The sequence below is a fragment of the Mya arenaria genome, chromosome 11 (genome assembly GCF_026914265.1).
Source record: "Mya arenaria isolate MELC-2E11 chromosome 11, ASM2691426v1".
NCBI classification, from domain to species: Eukaryota; Metazoa; Mollusca; class Bivalvia; order Myida; family Myidae; genus Mya; species Mya arenaria.
In genome coordinates this window covers 10,885,412-10,904,800 of record NC_069132.1, presented here as the reverse complement: position 1 = coordinate 10,904,800, position 19,389 = coordinate 10,885,412, and the positions used below count along the sequence as shown (strand labels likewise).

The following is a 19,389-nucleotide window of genomic DNA, read 5'->3' as shown; positions in this document are numbered from 1 at the left end:
ACCCAAAAGCACACAGCATGTCCCTCCACTAGCGGCCCAGTTCTTTTTTCTTGGTCTAATATCAATGTCTCTTAACATCATTTTATACATATTGTTAATAATTTTTCTATCTGAGCACTCTATCACTTTAAACAAGTATTTAAAAATAGATACATAACGTAGATGAACAAAATCTAATCTTCCCAGCTCGTTATATACAAAATCATTCTGTGTCGATGTCTTAACTTTTATTATTGATTTTTAAAATAAAGTATGTATGCGCTCTACACATAATGCATCTTTAAATCCCCCAAACTTCATACCCATAAAATAAGATTAACCAGCTAATCAAAAAGGTCTAAAATATGTTCTACGGAAATATTAGTGAAATAAAATAAATATCTCTTTTACTTGAAAATAGTTTTTTGAGCTTGGCCAGCTAATGTCTTACATGTATTTTGAAACGAATCACCAGGCGTGAAAACAATACCCAGATAACAATATTTGGTAACACTCTCAATATCCCCACCCTCCGATAACGGAAGTTCAAATCATTAGACAGTCTACCGCCTTTTTTTAAACACAACTATCTTTGTTTTATCTCTATTAACAACTAATTTCCAGCGTTTACAGTATTGTTCCATAATATCTAAATTTGATTGCATATCTTCTGTTGTAGTTTCAAAAATAACTATATTGTCTGCATACATCAACAAGAATACGTTGAGTGTGTTTACATCAATGCCATTCGCATCTTTTGTCATAAGTTCTTACACTAAATCGTTCAGATACATAGCAAATAGAAATTGACGCAAACTTTCACCTTATGCATGCTTTACACCGAAGTAAACATTCAAAGGCATCACCTGTTTTGCCTAGTAATTTAACACGTGAGCTATCAGTATTATACATTGTTCATGTAAAACTACTGCTGTGGTGATTCGATGACATGCTGTAACTGTATAAATGCTAACAAAACCTGCATACATCAGAGTAAAATGAGTTTTGCATGAACTATTTGAAGGTAAATAATGTAACACATCTGGCGCTATTTTTTCTCTGTCGGGATGGTGTCTAATTAACCGATGTGGAATAAGGAAAAACAAAGTCTCTCATTAAATAAGTTTCAATTTTTATCTCCAAATTTTCAAGTTCACTCAAACAGCTCAACTTCAAACAACTGTGGTTCCTTAATAACAGTAGCAGCGCAATTTTCAATGCATATTTTAATAACTACTGTTCCATAAATTACTAGCAAAGCCATTTTAAGATATTTACAATGTACTTTAAATAATCATTGTGCTTTTTTGGTCGATAGTCATCAAAAAACATCCGGTCAAAAGATCAGATCAAAAGCACTGACTTTATTTGTAAATTCGGGAAATGCGCCTCTTATTTACTCGACAGTCGGCTAGGAATTTAGGAATTCTGGCCAGTAGAAAAAAATCCCTCGGAATGTATCAGCCAATGGGCTTAGTCGAGGAATCATTCCTAGTTCCAAAAGACCGTACCTCGGTCGAGGAAATAACCAGTAATATTATGTATAAACATCAGGTAAAACATATAATTGTTAACAATAGGCAGTAGCTGTTGTCATGGGGAAATCAATTTACTACCAATTGACCTTAAATAATTTACAATTATCACAACACGCATACATAACATAACCCTATGATTCCACAATTATTACAATAATACATACGACTTTTCGCTCACCTTCAGAATGCGGATTTTATTTATTTATTTATATCAAAATCACCTTTCGCCGCTTCGTTATGTCTTTGAAATGGAAAAATGTATATGTTTTTCGCTCGCAGCTCGCCCCAATTTCTTTCTTGAAAATCCATAGAACAGAAGATTAATTGGTTGTGGCCTAAGACATACGACTGAAATATATTTTTGAAACTTTGCCAAGGTGCAGTAAATCTCCATACAAATATCTATGTAGGGTTTTGACGTATATCCATACTTCTATGACTCTTTTATGTTTTGTTTGTTGAGAAATTCCTTCAATACAAATTAAGATGTTTAACTATTCACGTCTGAGTGCAGAATGACTGACAAACTATTATGTAATGACTGAAATGTAAGAACAGAACAGAACAGAACAGAACAGACATTTTATTAAGACTTATACTAACGTACATTGTCTAATCACATATAATAATTCACTTAAATATGTCATGTGTTTGTACAAGGTAAGTTTAAAAGTTGAACAAATATTTGTGTTACAGGAGCGTTATGCAATTATTATTAACTACTATAAGGTATAAATATGTAAACGCAGTAGTGTAACAGCTTCATAAACAGGCTATAAAAGATGAACAGAATTATGTATCATTGTTTAGAATACAGTTACGGATACATAGTGATTCCTTAACGTATTTACAGAGCTTAATAAGCTCAAATCTATTGACAGAGTTTAATAGTTGGTGATATTTAAACACGGAGGGGCGAACATAATAATGACGTTTAATGTATGTCTGTCTTATAACTAAATAACATGGGCATATACATACAAAATGGTATTCATCTTCAATATCAAGATGGTTACAACACATACAGTAGCGTTCATTACGCGGTGTATTATTTCTGGCATATCGTCCAGTTTGTATCCTTAATGGATGTACAGATAATCGTAATCTACAAATATAAAGTCGGTATTTCCTTGGTAGTTGTTCAGATATTCTTCATACTGGAATGCATTTTTAAATACCTTATACATATCAAGAACAGAGCTATTAGATAATGAACCATGCCATTCCTGCTTAAATGTATCTATAACTCTACATTTAAATTCGTGAACAAATGTATTTACGTTTACATTTTGTACATTATCAAATATATGTGTAAAACCATAATCATTAAGAAGTTGTTTAACATTGGTAACCCAATTGGAATATCCTTTATTACTATCAGCTACTGCTTGCAGATATACAACACTTATCAATATATTATTAGTGTTAGCTATTTTCAACCAGTACTTAATTATACGTATGTATCTAGAAATATATAAAGGATATCTACCTAATTCTCCGTATACACTAGCAGTACAAGTGTTGATTTTAACATGTAATAATCTTTTACAGAACTTCAAATGAATACGTTCTATTTCTTTCGATTTAGTATAACCCCATATTTCACATGAATAGTTTAATATAGACCCAACAAAGGCGTCAAACAACTGACAAAATATATGAGGCTTTAGATCATACTCTTTACATTTATACAGTAACACATTTAAAGCCTTTAAAGCTTTTCCAGCTAAATATTCTTGGTTTAATGCATAATTACCAGTATAGTTAAAAACAGTTCCTAGGTAGTTAAAATCGCTAACGACTTCGATGTTTTGGCCATCATAGGTCCAGCTTTCATGCGGTAATAAACGTCCGCGCTTACGAAATACCATAATTTTAGTTTTATTTGTATTGACTCTTAGACCCCAAGAATTACAATAAGTATTAAGTAAATCCAATTGATGTTGAGTTTCAGCCGGTGTCTTTCCTAAAATGGCCATATCATCGGCAAACAGTAACATAATTAATATAACGTCATCTATGTTTATACCAGAATTAACGCTATCTTGTAAAAACAATTCTAGGTCTTCGACAAATAGTGAAAATAATATTGGGGACATTACCTCCCCTTGTCGTAAGCCAACTACATAACTAAAGTATTCTGAGTATGATGAACATGATTTTACACAAGATTTAACATTTTGATACATATCTTTCATAACATTCAATATTTTCCCTTGAATACCACATTTATATAATTTCAGCCACAGCGCGTTTCTATAAATAGTATCAAAACACTTCATCATATCGACAAATATTACGTACAATCGTTTATTTTCGTACATATATTTTTACACTAATGACGTAAGTAAAAATATAGCGTCGACAGTCGATCGACCTTTACGAAATCCGAATTGTGCGTCCGAAATAATATTATTGTTATCGCATATAAATTCAATGCGTTTATTTAATACAGTCGTAAACAATTTTGAAAAGCAACTAACTAGAGTAATACCCCTATAATTGTTAACATCATTTACACCGCCTTTTTATGCAATGGTACAATAATACCTTCTGTCCATTTATCCGGATAACAACCGGAGTTCAAAATACAGTTAAGTATATCACATATGTGTGCAGCAAGTATGTCGGCACAATCAATAAAATATTCATTTAACATGCAATCATTACCATTAGATTTACAATGTTTTAATGCTTTAATAGCTTTCTTCACCTCATCAATACTAATCGGATTATCTAATTCAGGGTATACAGTATTAGGCTAGCTGAAGTCATTATTATTACAAAACGATTCTGCTTCTTCATTGCAACAATCTACTTTATTATTACTAAGATTTTCAAAAAACAATTTGAACTCATCTAACGAAATATTGTTCTTTGCACTCTTTTTTTAGATTTAAAATACTTCAAAAAATCTTTTGGCGAGTGTGTCTTCAAATTTTCTATTTCCTGCATTTTACGTCTATACATTTGGCCTTTTTTTCTACGGATCAAATCTTTATATAACTTTCTCTTTTGACATAATATCAAACGGCTTTCATCATTCTTATTAGCATTATACAATTTCAAAGCATCTAAATAACAAGTGCGTGCATTTATACAATCCACATCAAACCAATCTGCATTTCTCATACAATCATCGTTGTCAAATACAGGTACATCACTAAACGTACATTGTTTGGAGACAAAATCGTGTTACAAAATGCTGAATTTAGAATAAGAAGTATCAAATTACTTAAACGATGTCATTTTTCGTTGCATATAAGACAAAAAAGATATTGAATACATACCCTTATGAATGGAATAACGTTTTTCGCGCTTAGTTCTATCACTTTGCATTCATTTAGAGTATGTTATCTATATACACAGAGCTGTGGATCGAACATTTATTATCACAGGGACTCATTAAAAACGAAATGATCCCTTGATTCAAATCGAGTTTGATTTACAAAAGACATTTAATAAAAATGCATTTTCTTCTTATGCTTATATTCATGTAGGAAGATATTTTTCGACTTCAGAAGCAGCATCAGGTCTGTGAATGATAAGTAGCAACTCCTGCAATTCCACTAGAGTTTTGCCATCTTCAAACCACTTGTCTAGAATCAGCCTGGCCGGGCTAGGTTGTGTTTCCAGCCATCTGACTCGTGGAAGGATATAACCGATCTGCTCCGCCATCTGTTTCCAATTACCAGCGTCGGACTGAATTGTGTTTTCTGGGTCAAGTAAAATCACTAGCTCCCGTTTTAAGTTTTCAGTAGGATCGTCCGTCTTTGAAAGCGGAGAGCAACCCTGAAAATATGGTATACATCAATACGATCATGTTTGCATTTGGCAGGCAACTGGCAAATTGTTCAATTTAACGTCAGTATTTCTTTATTTAACTTTATTGGCATATCTATGCATATTGTGCGCGTTTAAAAGTTAACATTGGTATGGTTTATAACGTTGTTAACTACTACAAAGCTCTGAACAACCGGCCCAATATATCACAAATCCTTCTAACCTTAGACACTCGCTATTCACAAAAGCGACCCGGGTTCAATTACCGACTTTGGTGCATGCGAGTTTGGTTAGTGGTCACCAACGAAGCCGGAAAAGTGGATTTCCTCCAGTTAATCCGGTTTTCCCAGCAACACAAGACCACAGTCTCGTGCAAAATCGTGCCAACGAGAGTGACTTTGTATAAGTTATCATAACTTTCTTCACAATCGTTGTGAAATATGTAATGTTTCAACTAAACTAGACAGTAATCACAAAACCATTTATCTCTGGCGATATTCGAAAAAAGTTTTATCGATTTATACGAATAAACATACCATTGCCACTGGAACATTGTCTGCTATTTTTAATTTAACAAAGGCGTTGTCACATCCGGATTGGTACGAATGGAGGTCACATACCACAAAGTTCACATGGCAGTTCGTAGAGCGAAACACGAACGTGCAATGTGGATGCAACCCGTGCCACACTGGCTCAAATGGCAAAATCTGAAAACATATACGAAAATAATTATATACCAAAAAATATGCACATAAACACTCCAAGCCAATACATACATTGGAATAAATAACGATGCTTAACAAAAAAAAAATGGCAGGATACGGAATTACGGCTTTAAAATGATTTTATCAAAAAAATAAAACTTCAGCTCTTTAAAAACATTGGTCAAGAAAGAATTGCACAATGGTCAAATTCCATATTGTACGACATTTCTATCGTTCGCAAAATACATTGGTGACATACAAAACATACACTTTTTGGTAGGATTATCTTTTGAATGTATGTATACTCGGCAATACTACAGTCGATATAAATGTATTTGAATAATATATGTATACCTCGGATTGCTGTCCGACACTTTCCCATCCCTCTGTAAGTTTTTCTACATTCACTACAATATCCATTTCGTTGTTATGCACGATCAGAACATTCGTGTCAGCCGTCTTTGAATCTTTGTCAAGTTCATGTTGAATTCTCTTGATGTCCTTCATCAAAACGAAATATTGTTATAAACAAATAAGATAGTAAAGGAATAGCTGTATTGTGTATCTGAATTTATCTTAACGACATCTACCTAGCCATTGCCTGATTTGACCATGGTTTCCAATATCCCATGAATGCCAGCAAATGAATTTCAACCTTTAATGTTCAAGGTTCCTCTGTCGATTCTATACTTGTTTTAAATTTACACTGTAGAAGTTTAGGTAAACTATAAAGGAGGGAAGGTAGCTTTTTGCGTGTACATGGTGAAACAGATTACTTATTATTGGAAATAGATTTTACCATTGGGAAAATAAGGCCGAGCTTGTGAAATAAGAATGCAGCAATGTCATAACTTGAACAATGGCGTCATAATGTCGTGCAGTTCACACACTATGCGCGTCAGTTTTGCTCTATATAACAGATTTAATGGCGAAATGGATGAATACAACTGAATCAAGATTTGCGACAGTATTTACAAAAATTGCACCGGATATAACAATTTTTGTCAGAAAAAAAAAAACAGAGGCAGAAGAACACACAATGGCTTTGACTGATTACGTTATGAAAAAGAAAGTAACGTACCTCAATTTCATCCTTATATGAGTTTAAGCAATAAACACGTGCTTTAAAGAATGTTTCTCGCTGAAGCCTATTTGTAAATGCCACCAGATGCACAGCTTTGGCAGCATTCGAGCCTGGTCTTGGCTCTCCGACAACAGTGTACAGTGTGAAATGTCTTGTTTGAAACGATACAGCATGTTCACTGATAACACACTCTTCGTCGATATCAAAAGTCATCGTTTCCCAGTCACCGAGGTCGTTCAAATTTCCACGGCGCCGTAAAATAAGAATATCCCAATCCTTGTGGACGTCAATGGCTGAATGGGGCAACTGCAGTTTCACCTTTGTTTTGAATGTTATGCCCGAGGGACTTGCCATTACAATAGGGCTTAGTAAACTCTGATGTTTTTTCAGACGAGGTTTACTTGATTCGTTTGCGATGATCGTTAACATAAACTCTGTCACTTCAAGAACAGCTCCGAAAGGTATGTCTAGCTGAACGTTAAACAATGAAATTCTACCACCTTCTTGTCCGATTACCTTGTCACAGAAAGTAGGTGCTCCTACTTTGCTAACTTCTTTGGTGGTCCCATGTTGCTCAGTGGAGATAAAAAAAGATTGGCAAAACGCTTCTGGCTTTTCAGTTTTCATAAATTTACAGCCATGTTTTGCTTCAAGTGTTTTCCCATTACCGTTTGAAGTGCATACAAATGCTTTCAAAACAATTATGACAGCTAAATTTGCCACGAGAAAAAGAAGACAGTCCGGCCAAAGAGAGAGAAAGCATTTTGTCAAAAACGTTTGAAAAAACGTAATTCTTGTGTTGAACGTCATCTCATTTTGTGTCTTAGAGAACTTATTTCTTGCCGTGTATATAACTCCGCATGGATTATTCCACACGTCGCATTGGAGTTCTCTATTGTAAGAAACGTTAACGAGCACTCTGTCAAAATCAAGTGTATGCTTAAGGTCTTTTAAAACCCTATCTGAATAGCGCATAGAGTTACTGGATAAATCCAATCCTTTCAGCTGTTTCAATGTAGAAAATGTTGATGCAGAGATGTTATAAAGACGGCAATTAGAAATTGACAAAAACTGTAGGGATGGAACGTTGCTAAACGTGTCTTCGTTTAAAGAATGAACGAAACAAGAGTTGTTCGTTTGTCCTGAGAGATAAATGGAACGTAAATTGTACATATGATTGAATTTTTTCCCAAAATATAACGGCTTGACGTATCCAAAAGTGTATGATGGTGATAGTCTGAGCACCTGCAATTTTGAAAGTGCTTGTAATTCTTCGTCCAATCCAAATAAATTATGGAAAATATTGTCCATAAGGTCAAGAAATCTCAGTGATGTAATGCCATGGAAGGCAGGATGTCCAAAACTTTCTGGCCATGTCAAAGTATTGTTCGATAAATCTAAGTAATCCAAATTATTCAAACCAAGAAATGCAGATGGAAAAATATAAGATAACTTGTTGTTTGACAAAATTATCCTTTTCGTACGACTTTTCGTTTCATTGCTCCACCTCGTAAACGAGTCAGATGGTATTGTCGATATATTATTCATGCTGACATCTATCGTAATGTCGAAACTCATGTTCATGTTCTCTATGTTGATAATTGGAATATCTCTGAGATCCTGGTTTTGACACTGAACAACATATCCATAGTTGCCGTCAGTAAATTGTGTTACATTTACTTGGAAGGTGCATCTATTGTCTGTTTTCGCTGGATTATGATTGAGAGACGCTCCAATGATCAACGAGGAAATCGTCAACAGTATAACTAACTGAGTTACAGTCCCCATCTGAAAACAGTGCAAATTATATTTACAGTTCAGTCAAACCCGTCAAAGTTCAGAAAAATATAACATATCAGAGTGATTAAGTTTCAGGCCGGAATCCATCCTTAGAGATACTCATTAAATATTTTCATAAAGATATATTCAACAAGTGATTCGTATTTTGTAAACAGTGGCCCTAGATCGATCATCTAAACATTTCAAGTTAAATTTCCTGTATGTTTTGAAAGCTTAAAGTGGCTTGTGCTAGATTTGTATCATTTTTTTATTAAAAGCAACTGTAAACGCTTATCTGATTTATGCATACAGGGAACACGCCAACGTAATTGACACCAGTGCCGTAGCCAGAGGCACATTTAAACTGAGGCAGTGCAGAGGGGTCCGTGAGCATGCTCCCTCCTAGTTTTTTTCTAGGACATCTCTTAGGTTGCCATTGACGACACTTCGGCCATGTAAAACGACCGTAAAATTCGTATTATTTGCACTTTATATAAATTTTCATTTTCAATAAGCGAGCGTAAAGAAAAGAATTTCATATATTTATATATATTGGTATAAGGAGCCAGGGACGAGCTCGGCGGAAAATGCGGGGTTTCGTGATAAAGTAAGCAAACACTGATTCAAGATACGCCATAAATATAACTTTTTTTCTGAATAAGAAGCAGAAAAACAAAAATACTTCGATGTCCGGAATCGCAATCGCAGAGTATACGTGCAGTCGATTGGAATGGTTTATGAACACATATAACGATTAAGGCAAGCGTCTGACATGGTTGATCGTTTCATTGTTTTGAGTCTTCTGAAAGCGCCAGAACTTCGTTCACTCAAACAGGACGCAACAGGTAATCTAATTATTAATTTACAGATTGCATCAATGGTGGGGAAGTCGTTTTTGTCACACTTTTGTAATCCTTCTTCGAGTGACGCAGGAATATTTCTATCTGATAGCATTCATTTCAAATTTGTTTATCATAGAAAGTATGAAAATGTTTAATTGATTTTGTATTTAAAGCTTAAAGGAAGATGGTTATGATTTCCTGGTAACAAATATGTCCCCTCTTTAACGTCTTCCAATTGTTCAGGTGAAGTAAAGTGCTTTTTAACGTGGTCTTAAATGGATAGAAGTGAATAAGCTTATAATTATGATAAAAATAATAAAAAATATGGTCATTTACTTAAATGTATTTACACGGTTATCATCCATTAGATTTATTTCCTGGTTTAATTGGCAATATATTTATTTGTATAGCTATTATATCTGACCTGTCATAAACCTCTATAAAATAGTCTTATAAATGCTATTATATACCGCTTTCCATTGACTTCAAAAACATGCCGCATCTTGTTCGTTCACAGTATCTTTAATGCGATGAATATATGTTCATAATGGACAGGGTTCTAATGAAATCCTTTCTTAACCATCTCATAACCGGGAGAATAGGGAGAGTCTGTCGTCCACTGAAACATGATATATTCGTTTCCTCCTCATCATGACTGTGATAAATCGGCTCATAGTTCAGACACTGCGCTTTTACATGGCATGTGTATTTTGCGGAGTTGTGAAAAGAAAGTTGGTGAAATGTGTTCATAAAATTGCAAATTGATGGAAACTGAGTGCATGATGAGACTGCTACTTGATTTAAACAACGATTTCTATAATGCATCAAGGTCAGTAATCTGAGCATGAACGCCAATTACTTGGCCACTCACTGTCGATTCACCATTAAACACTTTTTCTCGACAATTGTTAGGACTATGTCCCATTGTTATTGGCTGCAGCGATGTAAAAAATGCGCAATATTCAAATTGGAAAGTTTTTCATCATATGTGCTTATCCAGTTCATATAGAAGAAATTTTGTTCCGTTTTCGCGGTTTAGGACTTTTTAACATCTCCTTCTGAGAGGAATTCTCCTTGCTTAAAAGTTTTTTTATAATAACTTAAATAATGTCAATGGGGACAAGTCTGTGTTTGTTTATTTCATAACTCGCGTTTCGTCTGTGTTAAACAAGCGTGCTCTACACTTAGCAATCGGAGCTTTTCATTCCATTAAACTTCATTAAATGTTAAAATATTTAATACATGTAGCCGAGATTTAAGCATGTATAAAATGGAACATGCAATAATTCGTTGATAAAATTTGTATATATTGTTTAGGCTGTTATAAATATAAAAGATTTGAAATTCATTAGAAATCAACTGAATAATACGGAGTGCCATTCTGTTCATAGAGCGTGTCCTCAATGCGCAAGCAAAAACGCATTGCTGTAGAATTTGGTACATTGTACAGAGTCCCGGCAGTACTAAATGACAGCAAAGAAGGTGCCTCGGTTTGACTCAGTGTCTGTTGCTACGGCATCTTTCATAATTAAATGTAACATTGTAGTCGTTTCACGAATTCAGAGGTCGATCTTATTAGTTTTCATTGTATTATCTTTTTGTTATTTATTCTATTTATTTGCTCTCCAAATTTTAACCGAGGCAGCTGCCTCGGTGTGCCTCAGTGTGGCTACGGCGCTGGACACCGAACGTGATCAATATCGTATTAGTGTGTTTTGCCGCGCAATAGACACACAAATGCTGCTATCAAACTCCGTTACACTAAGTTTCAGCTGAATGTTTATTATCTTCTTTCCAGTGTCATTTTCATATTTGCACAACTTCTTTGATAGCATTCATACATTTAACTTCGTTATTTGAGCGAGGTAAGAAATTATTATTTATTAGAGATCCCAGCCATGACTTTTCCGTCATCGCGTTTTTTATGTGGTGGCAGGGATTACTTGGAAATATTATACAACCATGCGGAGGTCTGGATGGCCATGTAGGTGGTGAATAGAACGAAGATGATATCCACGAAGACGGGAAGTAAACACAAAATGTTATTACATTATGACCAGGTCGTTCATGCTGCTCCTTCGGTACTTTGATTTGGTGCGTCCATGACTCATCAAAGAATTATATTGATCTCACATTTAAAATTCATTGAATACACTTAATATATTGAACATTGAACAAACTAACACCAGAAGGCATAACGAAATACTTCGTAAAAATAACGTTGACGTCCACAATCGCTAGATTAAGTGTAAAGCGGGTACGTTAATTATCTCATATGAATTATTATCTCATATGAATTATTGCCAGGAAGCTCCCATTTTCAAAATTTCTCTCATACTTTGTAATTAGATCGGATTAGCTACGTCAAAACCCAAAGTACATTATACATGATATTACTTACATTCCTAAATTCCGGGCAGTTGAAAGAGCAGTTGTAGTTTTTGTGGATCTAGATTTCCTTAGCAACACGTTGGGATTGTCTTAACTGTCCTTTAACTTATGATAAGTGGTCGACGTTATATTCTATACACGCTCACAGTCTGACCATTGGAATCTATACAGCCTTAATTTTTTCCGTAAAGTAAACCATGAAACTGTTGACTGCGACCATTTCAACTAGTTTTATTTCCAGATAGCGCCCGTTTTAGTATAACTCTTTTAAGGATTATAACTTGGACTTCCAATATGTCGACATTGTTAAACAGCCTTAAGTCAACTTTGTAAGTGCCCCGTCACCATGATGTGTCGCTGTGGTGCGAAAGGATTGGGATCAAGTTAGCTACAATAATGAGCGATCATGGATACTTTTTTTATTCTTTTGACATTTCTTATGTATTCCTGTAACGAGTCTGCCATATTAAAAAAAATCGGTAAAAGATTCGTTGACGGCCATTTAGGTGGACTAGGGATCAAGTATGCTAACAGTAAAAGATACATGATTTTACTTTGACGTTTGAAATATCAAAGACGAATATTTGAATGTTATTTTACAAAAAAGATAAATAGATATATTCAGTATCAAATGCTAAAACTAGGCTTTAAAGATGTTTATTTATGGAAAGTTAATGAAATAAATCGTGAATATAGTTACGTAAAAAATTCTGAAAAATAGCTTGAGCTACTATTTTTAAATTATTCTAATTAAGGCAAGATCTTTTTTCAACCGCATGCATTTTTTCTTTTGTTAAATCACATTTACTTTTTTTTATCATAAATGATACAATGATTTTGTATTTACAGTTTGAATATATAATAGTGCTGTTCACTTTTATACGTAGGATTTAGAATTACCCAAAAAATCATAATTGTTTGGATGTTACAATAGTATCACAATTATATTTATAACACTCTTATTTAAAATATTGGCTAAGAAATAATTTACTTAAGAAATGTTTTATTTTTATTTCATCTGCATTAGAATTAAAAATTGACAAATATGACCAGTAAATGACGGGTCCCCTTTTCCTTAGTTACTGGCCCGAAAAAATGATTTACATCATCAGGTGTGGGCTGAGTGTGTGCGTGTTATGGACAAAAACAATGTGTACTTGTGATGAGTTGTTGGGAAGAAATTTGACATTTCATCTGTTCTAGCTTACGTCTGTTAAGGGAGCAAAACAGTATTATGTGTTGTAAATATTATGATAGAAATAGTGCTGTTAACTGTATATACAAAGCATTCAGAATTAATATTTTGTTATCACTTAATGACTTAAATCAAATGTCTGAATTACAAAAAATTGTCATAATTGTTCAGATGTTACAATAGTGACACAAATATATTATATAACAAACCTGTTTCAAAAAATTGGCTTTCAAATAAACTTATTGTATTTATTTTAAGAAATGTAATATTCTTTTATATCAACAATAAAATAAAATTGAAAAATATAGTACATGTATCCCCTTGTCATAATTGTTCAGATGTTATAATAGTAACATAATTATATTATATAACACTCCTGTTTCAAAATATTGGCTTACAAATAAACTTAATGTATTTATTTTAAGAAATGTAATATTCTTTTTTTATCAACAATAAAATAAAATTGACAAATATAGAAACCCCTTGTCTTATAAGCCTAGTACAATGGCTTTACATCATAAAGTCATCAGTGAATACTAAAAGATTTTGTCACAAGGTTTGAAATGAACTGGTAGAGGAAAAGATCTTATCAGTGATATAAAATCAATATAGTAAGGCCAATCTCAGTGGACCAGAAAAATCAATACTGGCTTATCAAATAAACTACAGACTACATTAGTTTATCAATAGTGCACAAATTGTTCACTAGTAGTTCACTTCTAGTGCACAAGGGTGTAAAGTTTGGTCTTAACAGTACTGTATGTATGTTTGGTTCATAATGTTACTTTGTCAAGTGTTTGTGGTTATAAATGACTGGTGCATAACATTCTAAATGCAATGTCAGATTCTAATTGAGAGAATAGCTCCCATTTGTCCAAATTATATTTTCATCAATTGTGGCAATGAAAGCAGATCGGATATCATGCACAGTAAAGATTTTCTTTTTCTTTTTGTAATATATCTTGAAGAATATCAAAGACTGTGGGAACTGAAAGGTTTTATACCAAAACTTACAGTCATAGTTGATAACGACAAAGTTATTAAGTATTGCATTATTCAAATATAATTTCAGGTTATGCAGATTGTTGAGAGCAAAATGATGAGGGAAGGCAGGAAAGAGTACCTGAGTCTTATAGTCTGGTAATGTTAACATGTTAAATGTTTAAAACACCTTCTTTTTTAATCATGATATTCCAATATGATATCATGTGTATTGTGATCCTAAAATTGAACTTTTTTCTTTAATGGATTTTTAGGAATATTTAACTGCTTCAGACTTTGAAATAATATCATGACAGTAAAGTAAACCACAAAGTATGTTTTAATATATTTTGCCTAATCATATCGTACAGGCCATCCATATAGCATACTTTTGTTGTAAAAAAAACTTCTTAATAATTGCACAATAGGTTTTAAGACTTTGATTTTTTGAAGGTGATCAACAAAAGAAAGATTTTTCATAGAATTTTCTTTTATATTATGATATAATTGCAGTATGTACTCATGACAAAATGGTGTTCGAGAGGTGGCGAATAAGGATTTGCTTGCAAAATTGAAGAACGATAATATGTATGTTGTATTTGTTTTCTTCTATATATGTGAATACTGTGTTTAACTTTAAATCTTGCCATGAAATAAGTATCATGTATTCCAATTACGATATCATAATCCTAAAAGATCCTCTACAACTAAACTTTATGCAAAAATGTTTTTTATACATTTGAAATTCTTGTAATTTCCTGCTAACAGCATTTATTCCTGTATTGCATATAAACTGATAAATGCCCAAGATTGCCAAAAAAATTGCTAACTGCTGATCTTTGATAAATGGGGATGCTTTTAATCTATATCTTTATTATTTATTTTTTCAGGCAGAGAACAGAAAGAAAGGTTCTCTTAACATAGAAAGTAAAGAAATAATGAAGTTCACACTACAGGATGTGTTTCCTTTGTTATTTGAACATGATTTATTTTAACTTACATAACAAGTATGCACTACAATAATGAATATCTATATTAATAGTAATGATATTCCATTAAACATGGATATGGAAAAAAGATTCTTTGACAGTGCAAGATAAGATAAATCCAGACATAGTCAGAGTCTTCAGTTAACTTGGATGTGTTCCATTTGTTTCATCCACATACTTGAAATTTGTCTTGTAACTACATGTATTTTTATGAGGTTAAGTGGTGAGTAATCAACCATTTTCTTATTTGGGGATAGTTTGTATTTATGTTGACACTATGTGTACCTTCATTCTCTTCATTTTTCTGTACGAAACAAGACCAAATGAGTCATTTTAGTTTAACCATTTTAAACTGTATTTATTATACTCTTTATTGAATACCCATTCGTATATTATCAAACATTTTAACAAATTTAAATGTGTTGTTATTTTGATTATATTGTATTGGTGTCATAGGGTACATGTACATGTCCATTCCTAGCCTTCAAGATAAAACAGATATATTTTTTGTTGTAAAATGTGTTCTTTATGCATATACATTTAGAGTGGCTACAGAGAACTCAACATTTTTCTTACAAAATATCTAAGAGTTTCCCTGCATGTGATTGCTACATTCAGTGTACCTCTTGTTATATAATACATTATATATGATCAATAAAACAGATCAAGAACCAAAGCTGTTGCTAAATACTTTTTAAAAGCTGTATATGTACAAGACAATACTGAGACTGTATAGACACCAATGTTTGTCCTAACTTGAAAATGTATAGATTCCAATGATTGCCTTCAGTTGAGGCTGTATAGATTCCAATGTTTGTCTTCAATTGAGGCTGTATAGATTCCAATGTTTATCTTAAGGCGAGGCTGTATAGATTCCAATATTTGTCTTAAGCTGTGGCTGTATAGATTCTAAGGTTTTTCTTCAGTTGAGGCTGTATAGATTCTAATGTTTGTCTTAAGCTGAGGCTGTATAGATTCTAATGTTTGCCTTCAGTTGAGGCTGTTCAGTTGAGACTGTATAGATTCAAATGTTTGTCTTCAGTTGAGGCTGTATAGATTCTAATGTTTGTCTTCAGTTAAGGCTGTATAGATTCTAATGTTTGCCTTCAGTTGAGGCTGTATAGATTCTAATGTTTGTCTTAAGCTGAGGCTGTATAGATTCTAATGTTTGCCTTCAGTTGAGGCTGTATAGATTCCAATTTTTGTCTTAAGCTGAGGCTGTATAGATTCTAATGTTTGTCTTCAGTTGAGGCTGTATAGATTCTAATGTTTGTCTTCAGTTGAGGCTGTATAGATTCTAATGTTTGCCTTCAGTTGAGGCTGTATAGATTCCAATGTTTGTCTTAAGCTGAGGCTGTATAGATTCTAATGTTTGTTTTCAGTTGAGGCCGTATAGATTCCAATGTTTGTCTTCAGTTGAGGCTGAATAACGTTCAATGTTTGTCCAAATTTTGGGCTTTATTGAATCCAAGATCTCTCAAATTTGAAACTGTTTAGATTCCAATATCCGTCTTAATATGAAGCTGTATACAGTGCAATGTTAGTGCTACGTTGGAGTTGAAAAGAGTCCATTGTCTGTCCTACGCTGTAGCTGTATAGATTCCAATGTCGATCGAAGTTAGGAACAGTGAGATATAATTGTTTATTTCCTTGCAAAGTATTTATTTTATTTAAAATTGTCATCTTTTGTCTTAATTATTATCTGAAATCTCAAAAAATGTGGATAAAGAAATTTTCATATATTTTACGACACTTCAATGGGGGTGTATAGATTCCAGTGGTCAGACCGTGAGCGTGTATAGAATATAACGCCGACCATGATAAGTACTCCAGTTTCGTTTTACGACATATTACGAAATAAGTAACCAGCTATCACATGACATATAGTCGTCGCCATTTTTTTCGTCTTAGCCAAATACTTTAAACCGATTTAGCAAAATAAAACATAAGACTGGAGTGAAACACGTATACATACGAATCATAAAGCAATCAAAAGTCTAAAATTATAATTCAACTTACTGTTTAAAAATCTTCATTCCAATCAGCGGCATTCAATGATTGAGACTGGGTGGATTTAAAACTTCCTGTTTTACATGTATATATGCTTATTTTGTCGTTAGAGATGGCGGTTTTTGAGCCCATCTGAGCACGTAGTGTTCAGGGTAAGGTTTTTCATCGACCACCGCCAGTCAACAATTGCTTCGCACGATATATCTTCCTAAACCGCCTGGTCAATTCAGATGATACTGGGATGTTCCTTGGATAGAGATGAGTGCGCTATCAAAATTGTTAAAAAAAGAATTTCAAGCAGAGCTCTGGTTGGAATGGCAACCGAAAGGAAAAAAAACAACTATTAAAATATTCTTGACAAAGACCATGAGGCCTAGATCTTGATATATAGTATGTATCATCATATGTGGTCCTCTATCAAGTTTGTTTAAATCATTACACTAGGATCTAAAATGGTCCCGCCCCGGGGGTCACGAGTTCCTATAGACTTAAATTAGAAAAACAAAACTTTGAAAATCTTCTTGTCTGCAACCGCTAGGCCCATCTCTTGATATTTTGTATGGAGCATCATACAGTGGTCCTGAACTAAGTTTGTTCAATTTATGTCCCTGGGGAAAAACTGGCCTTTCGACTCAAGTAAGCAATTTAGGGCCATAAGTGAAACGAGCTATGGATTCAGTGGATTCCATGGAATTGACAGGGACTTTAAGGATCATTGGATCATCATTTTAAAAGGCATGAACTCATGGTCTGAGTGCGGAATCCTATAAGGGCCATCATGATCCCGCCCATCGCCTTTTGAAAATGTCCTTGAAAAAAAACGCGATATTTGTTTGCTAAAATGTTGCATATTTTTTAATTGTACAATGCTTTCGTAAAACCTCAATAGGTAGTCAATTAAAAAGATGCGCAGATGCAACAATAAATATCCCGCTTTTTTCTACAGGCACTTATTGAAAAAGATGAACCGAAGTAAAAGTCATATCTCGCATCTTTTGTTTTCATTTGTGCAGTACTTTATATGGTAAAACATCTAGGTTGTCAATGAAAAAGGATGCGACGATGCAACAATAAATATGGCGTTTATTTCTCCAGACTTAAAAAAGATGCATTGGAGTAATGTCAAATACAAATGTATCGCATATCTTTTTGAAAGAAATAAGTAAGAAACTAAGTAAGTAAGTAAGTAGGTAGGTAGGTAGGCGTGAGGCCAGGTACAACGGGTACGTACCACTAATAGAGCGAACCGGATTCAGATGGCATACGAAAATATGTAAACAAAAATGACAGAAATAAACTGACTTCTTTAAAATAAATCATCAATATGGCAACATTTTCGAATGCCCCTTTGTTTAGCTATAATTGTATGTAGCCTGGTTAGGGTAGTGAGAAACGACTAGACTGAGAAACCATCAAAATGTTAAGCTATATTCTGCATACATTGAAATAGTTACGCTTTTAATTGCTCCAAAAGTTGACAAAATATCCTTAAACCATTGTATTTAGCAGTCAGTCACGTTTATTATGGAGCAAAATAAAATACGAACATCAAGCAATACTGGGACGTTTTATGCAATATCTATATTAAATGGCATTCCGGAATCCATTCCAAAAATAACTTTGTTTAAGGGACTATACAAATTGGAAGCCATTTCGTTTAGACACCAATTTATTAAACCCTAAAAAAATGCCATAAAAACACTGCACCAAAGTTCCAACCACCACTGTTTTAATGATGTTTGAATAGACGCAAATTTGCAAATTTAAAGTATCAACTCGACAGAAATACTTGATCGATTGAGATACTCCCAAAACTCGAAAAACACATCTCCTTTTTTCCATATTGTAAACATTTTTACTATTTAACTGTTGTGTCAGTGTTAGATGTGACCTTCTCCCTTTTTTCGATAAACGCCATTCGGCGACATCGCATAATAAAGTAATTCCATATAGTAAGCATTTTTTTACAATAAACTGCTGTGTAATTATCGGGTGTGACCTTTCCTCTTTCTTCGATGAACATCATTCAGCGAATTCGCATAGTAATTGTGTAATTGAAAATCTTAATTCAATTGATAAGTGCATTAGCTAACGTCGTCCATTCTTGTAGAAGA

The 19,389-nt window shown here is 33.6% G+C and overlaps 1 protein-coding gene and 1 long non-coding RNA gene across 3 annotated transcripts; one reads left to right on the top strand and one right to left on the bottom strand.

The window, feature by feature from the left end:
- Nucleotides 1-5,002: 5,002 nt before the first annotated feature.
- On the bottom strand, nucleotides 5,003-17,397 carry LOC128209007 (uncharacterized). Of its 2 annotated transcripts, none has more exons than XM_052912803.1 (5): nucleotides 17,285-17,397; nucleotides 7,086-8,876; nucleotides 6,359-6,505; nucleotides 5,837-6,007; nucleotides 5,003-5,309 (listed from the first exon to the last, which is right to left on the bottom strand). In XM_052912803.1, the coding sequence occupies exons 2-5, from the start codon at nucleotides 8,874-8,876 to the stop codon at nucleotides 5,010-5,012; spliced, it is 2,409 nt and encodes an 802-aa protein (XP_052768763.1). In that variant the 5' UTR covers nucleotides 17,285-17,397; the 3' UTR covers nucleotides 5,003-5,009. The 2 variants fall into 2 exon arrangements, with proteins under 2 accessions (XP_052768763.1, XP_052768764.1); XM_052912804.1 differs by lacking the exon at nucleotides 17,285-17,397 and adding an exon at nucleotides 12,111-12,225.
- Nucleotides 14,109-14,867, top strand: LOC128209008 (uncharacterized). The gene is made up of 3 exons (XR_008256928.1): nucleotides 14,109-14,224; nucleotides 14,368-14,435; nucleotides 14,790-14,867. It is a non-coding gene; the product is annotated as an uncharacterized LOC128209008 (long non-coding RNA).
- Nucleotides 17,398-19,389: the final 1,992 nt, after the last annotated feature.

Bases quoted from the DNA above. Each gene is read 5' to 3' on its own strand.
- LOC128209007 (XM_052912803.1), bottom strand. From the start codon at position 8,876: ATGGGGACTGTAACTCAGTTAGTTATACTGTTGACGATTTCCTCGTTG. The intron at 6,008-6,358 runs GTATACATATAT...ATATGTTTTCAG, and splicing joins GTGTCGGACAGCAATCCGAG to ATTTTGCCATTTGAGCCAGT. The intron at 5,310-5,836 runs GTATGTTTATTC...CCATATTTTCAG, and splicing joins ACAATGTTCCAGTGGCAATG to GGTTGCTCTCCGCTTTCAAA.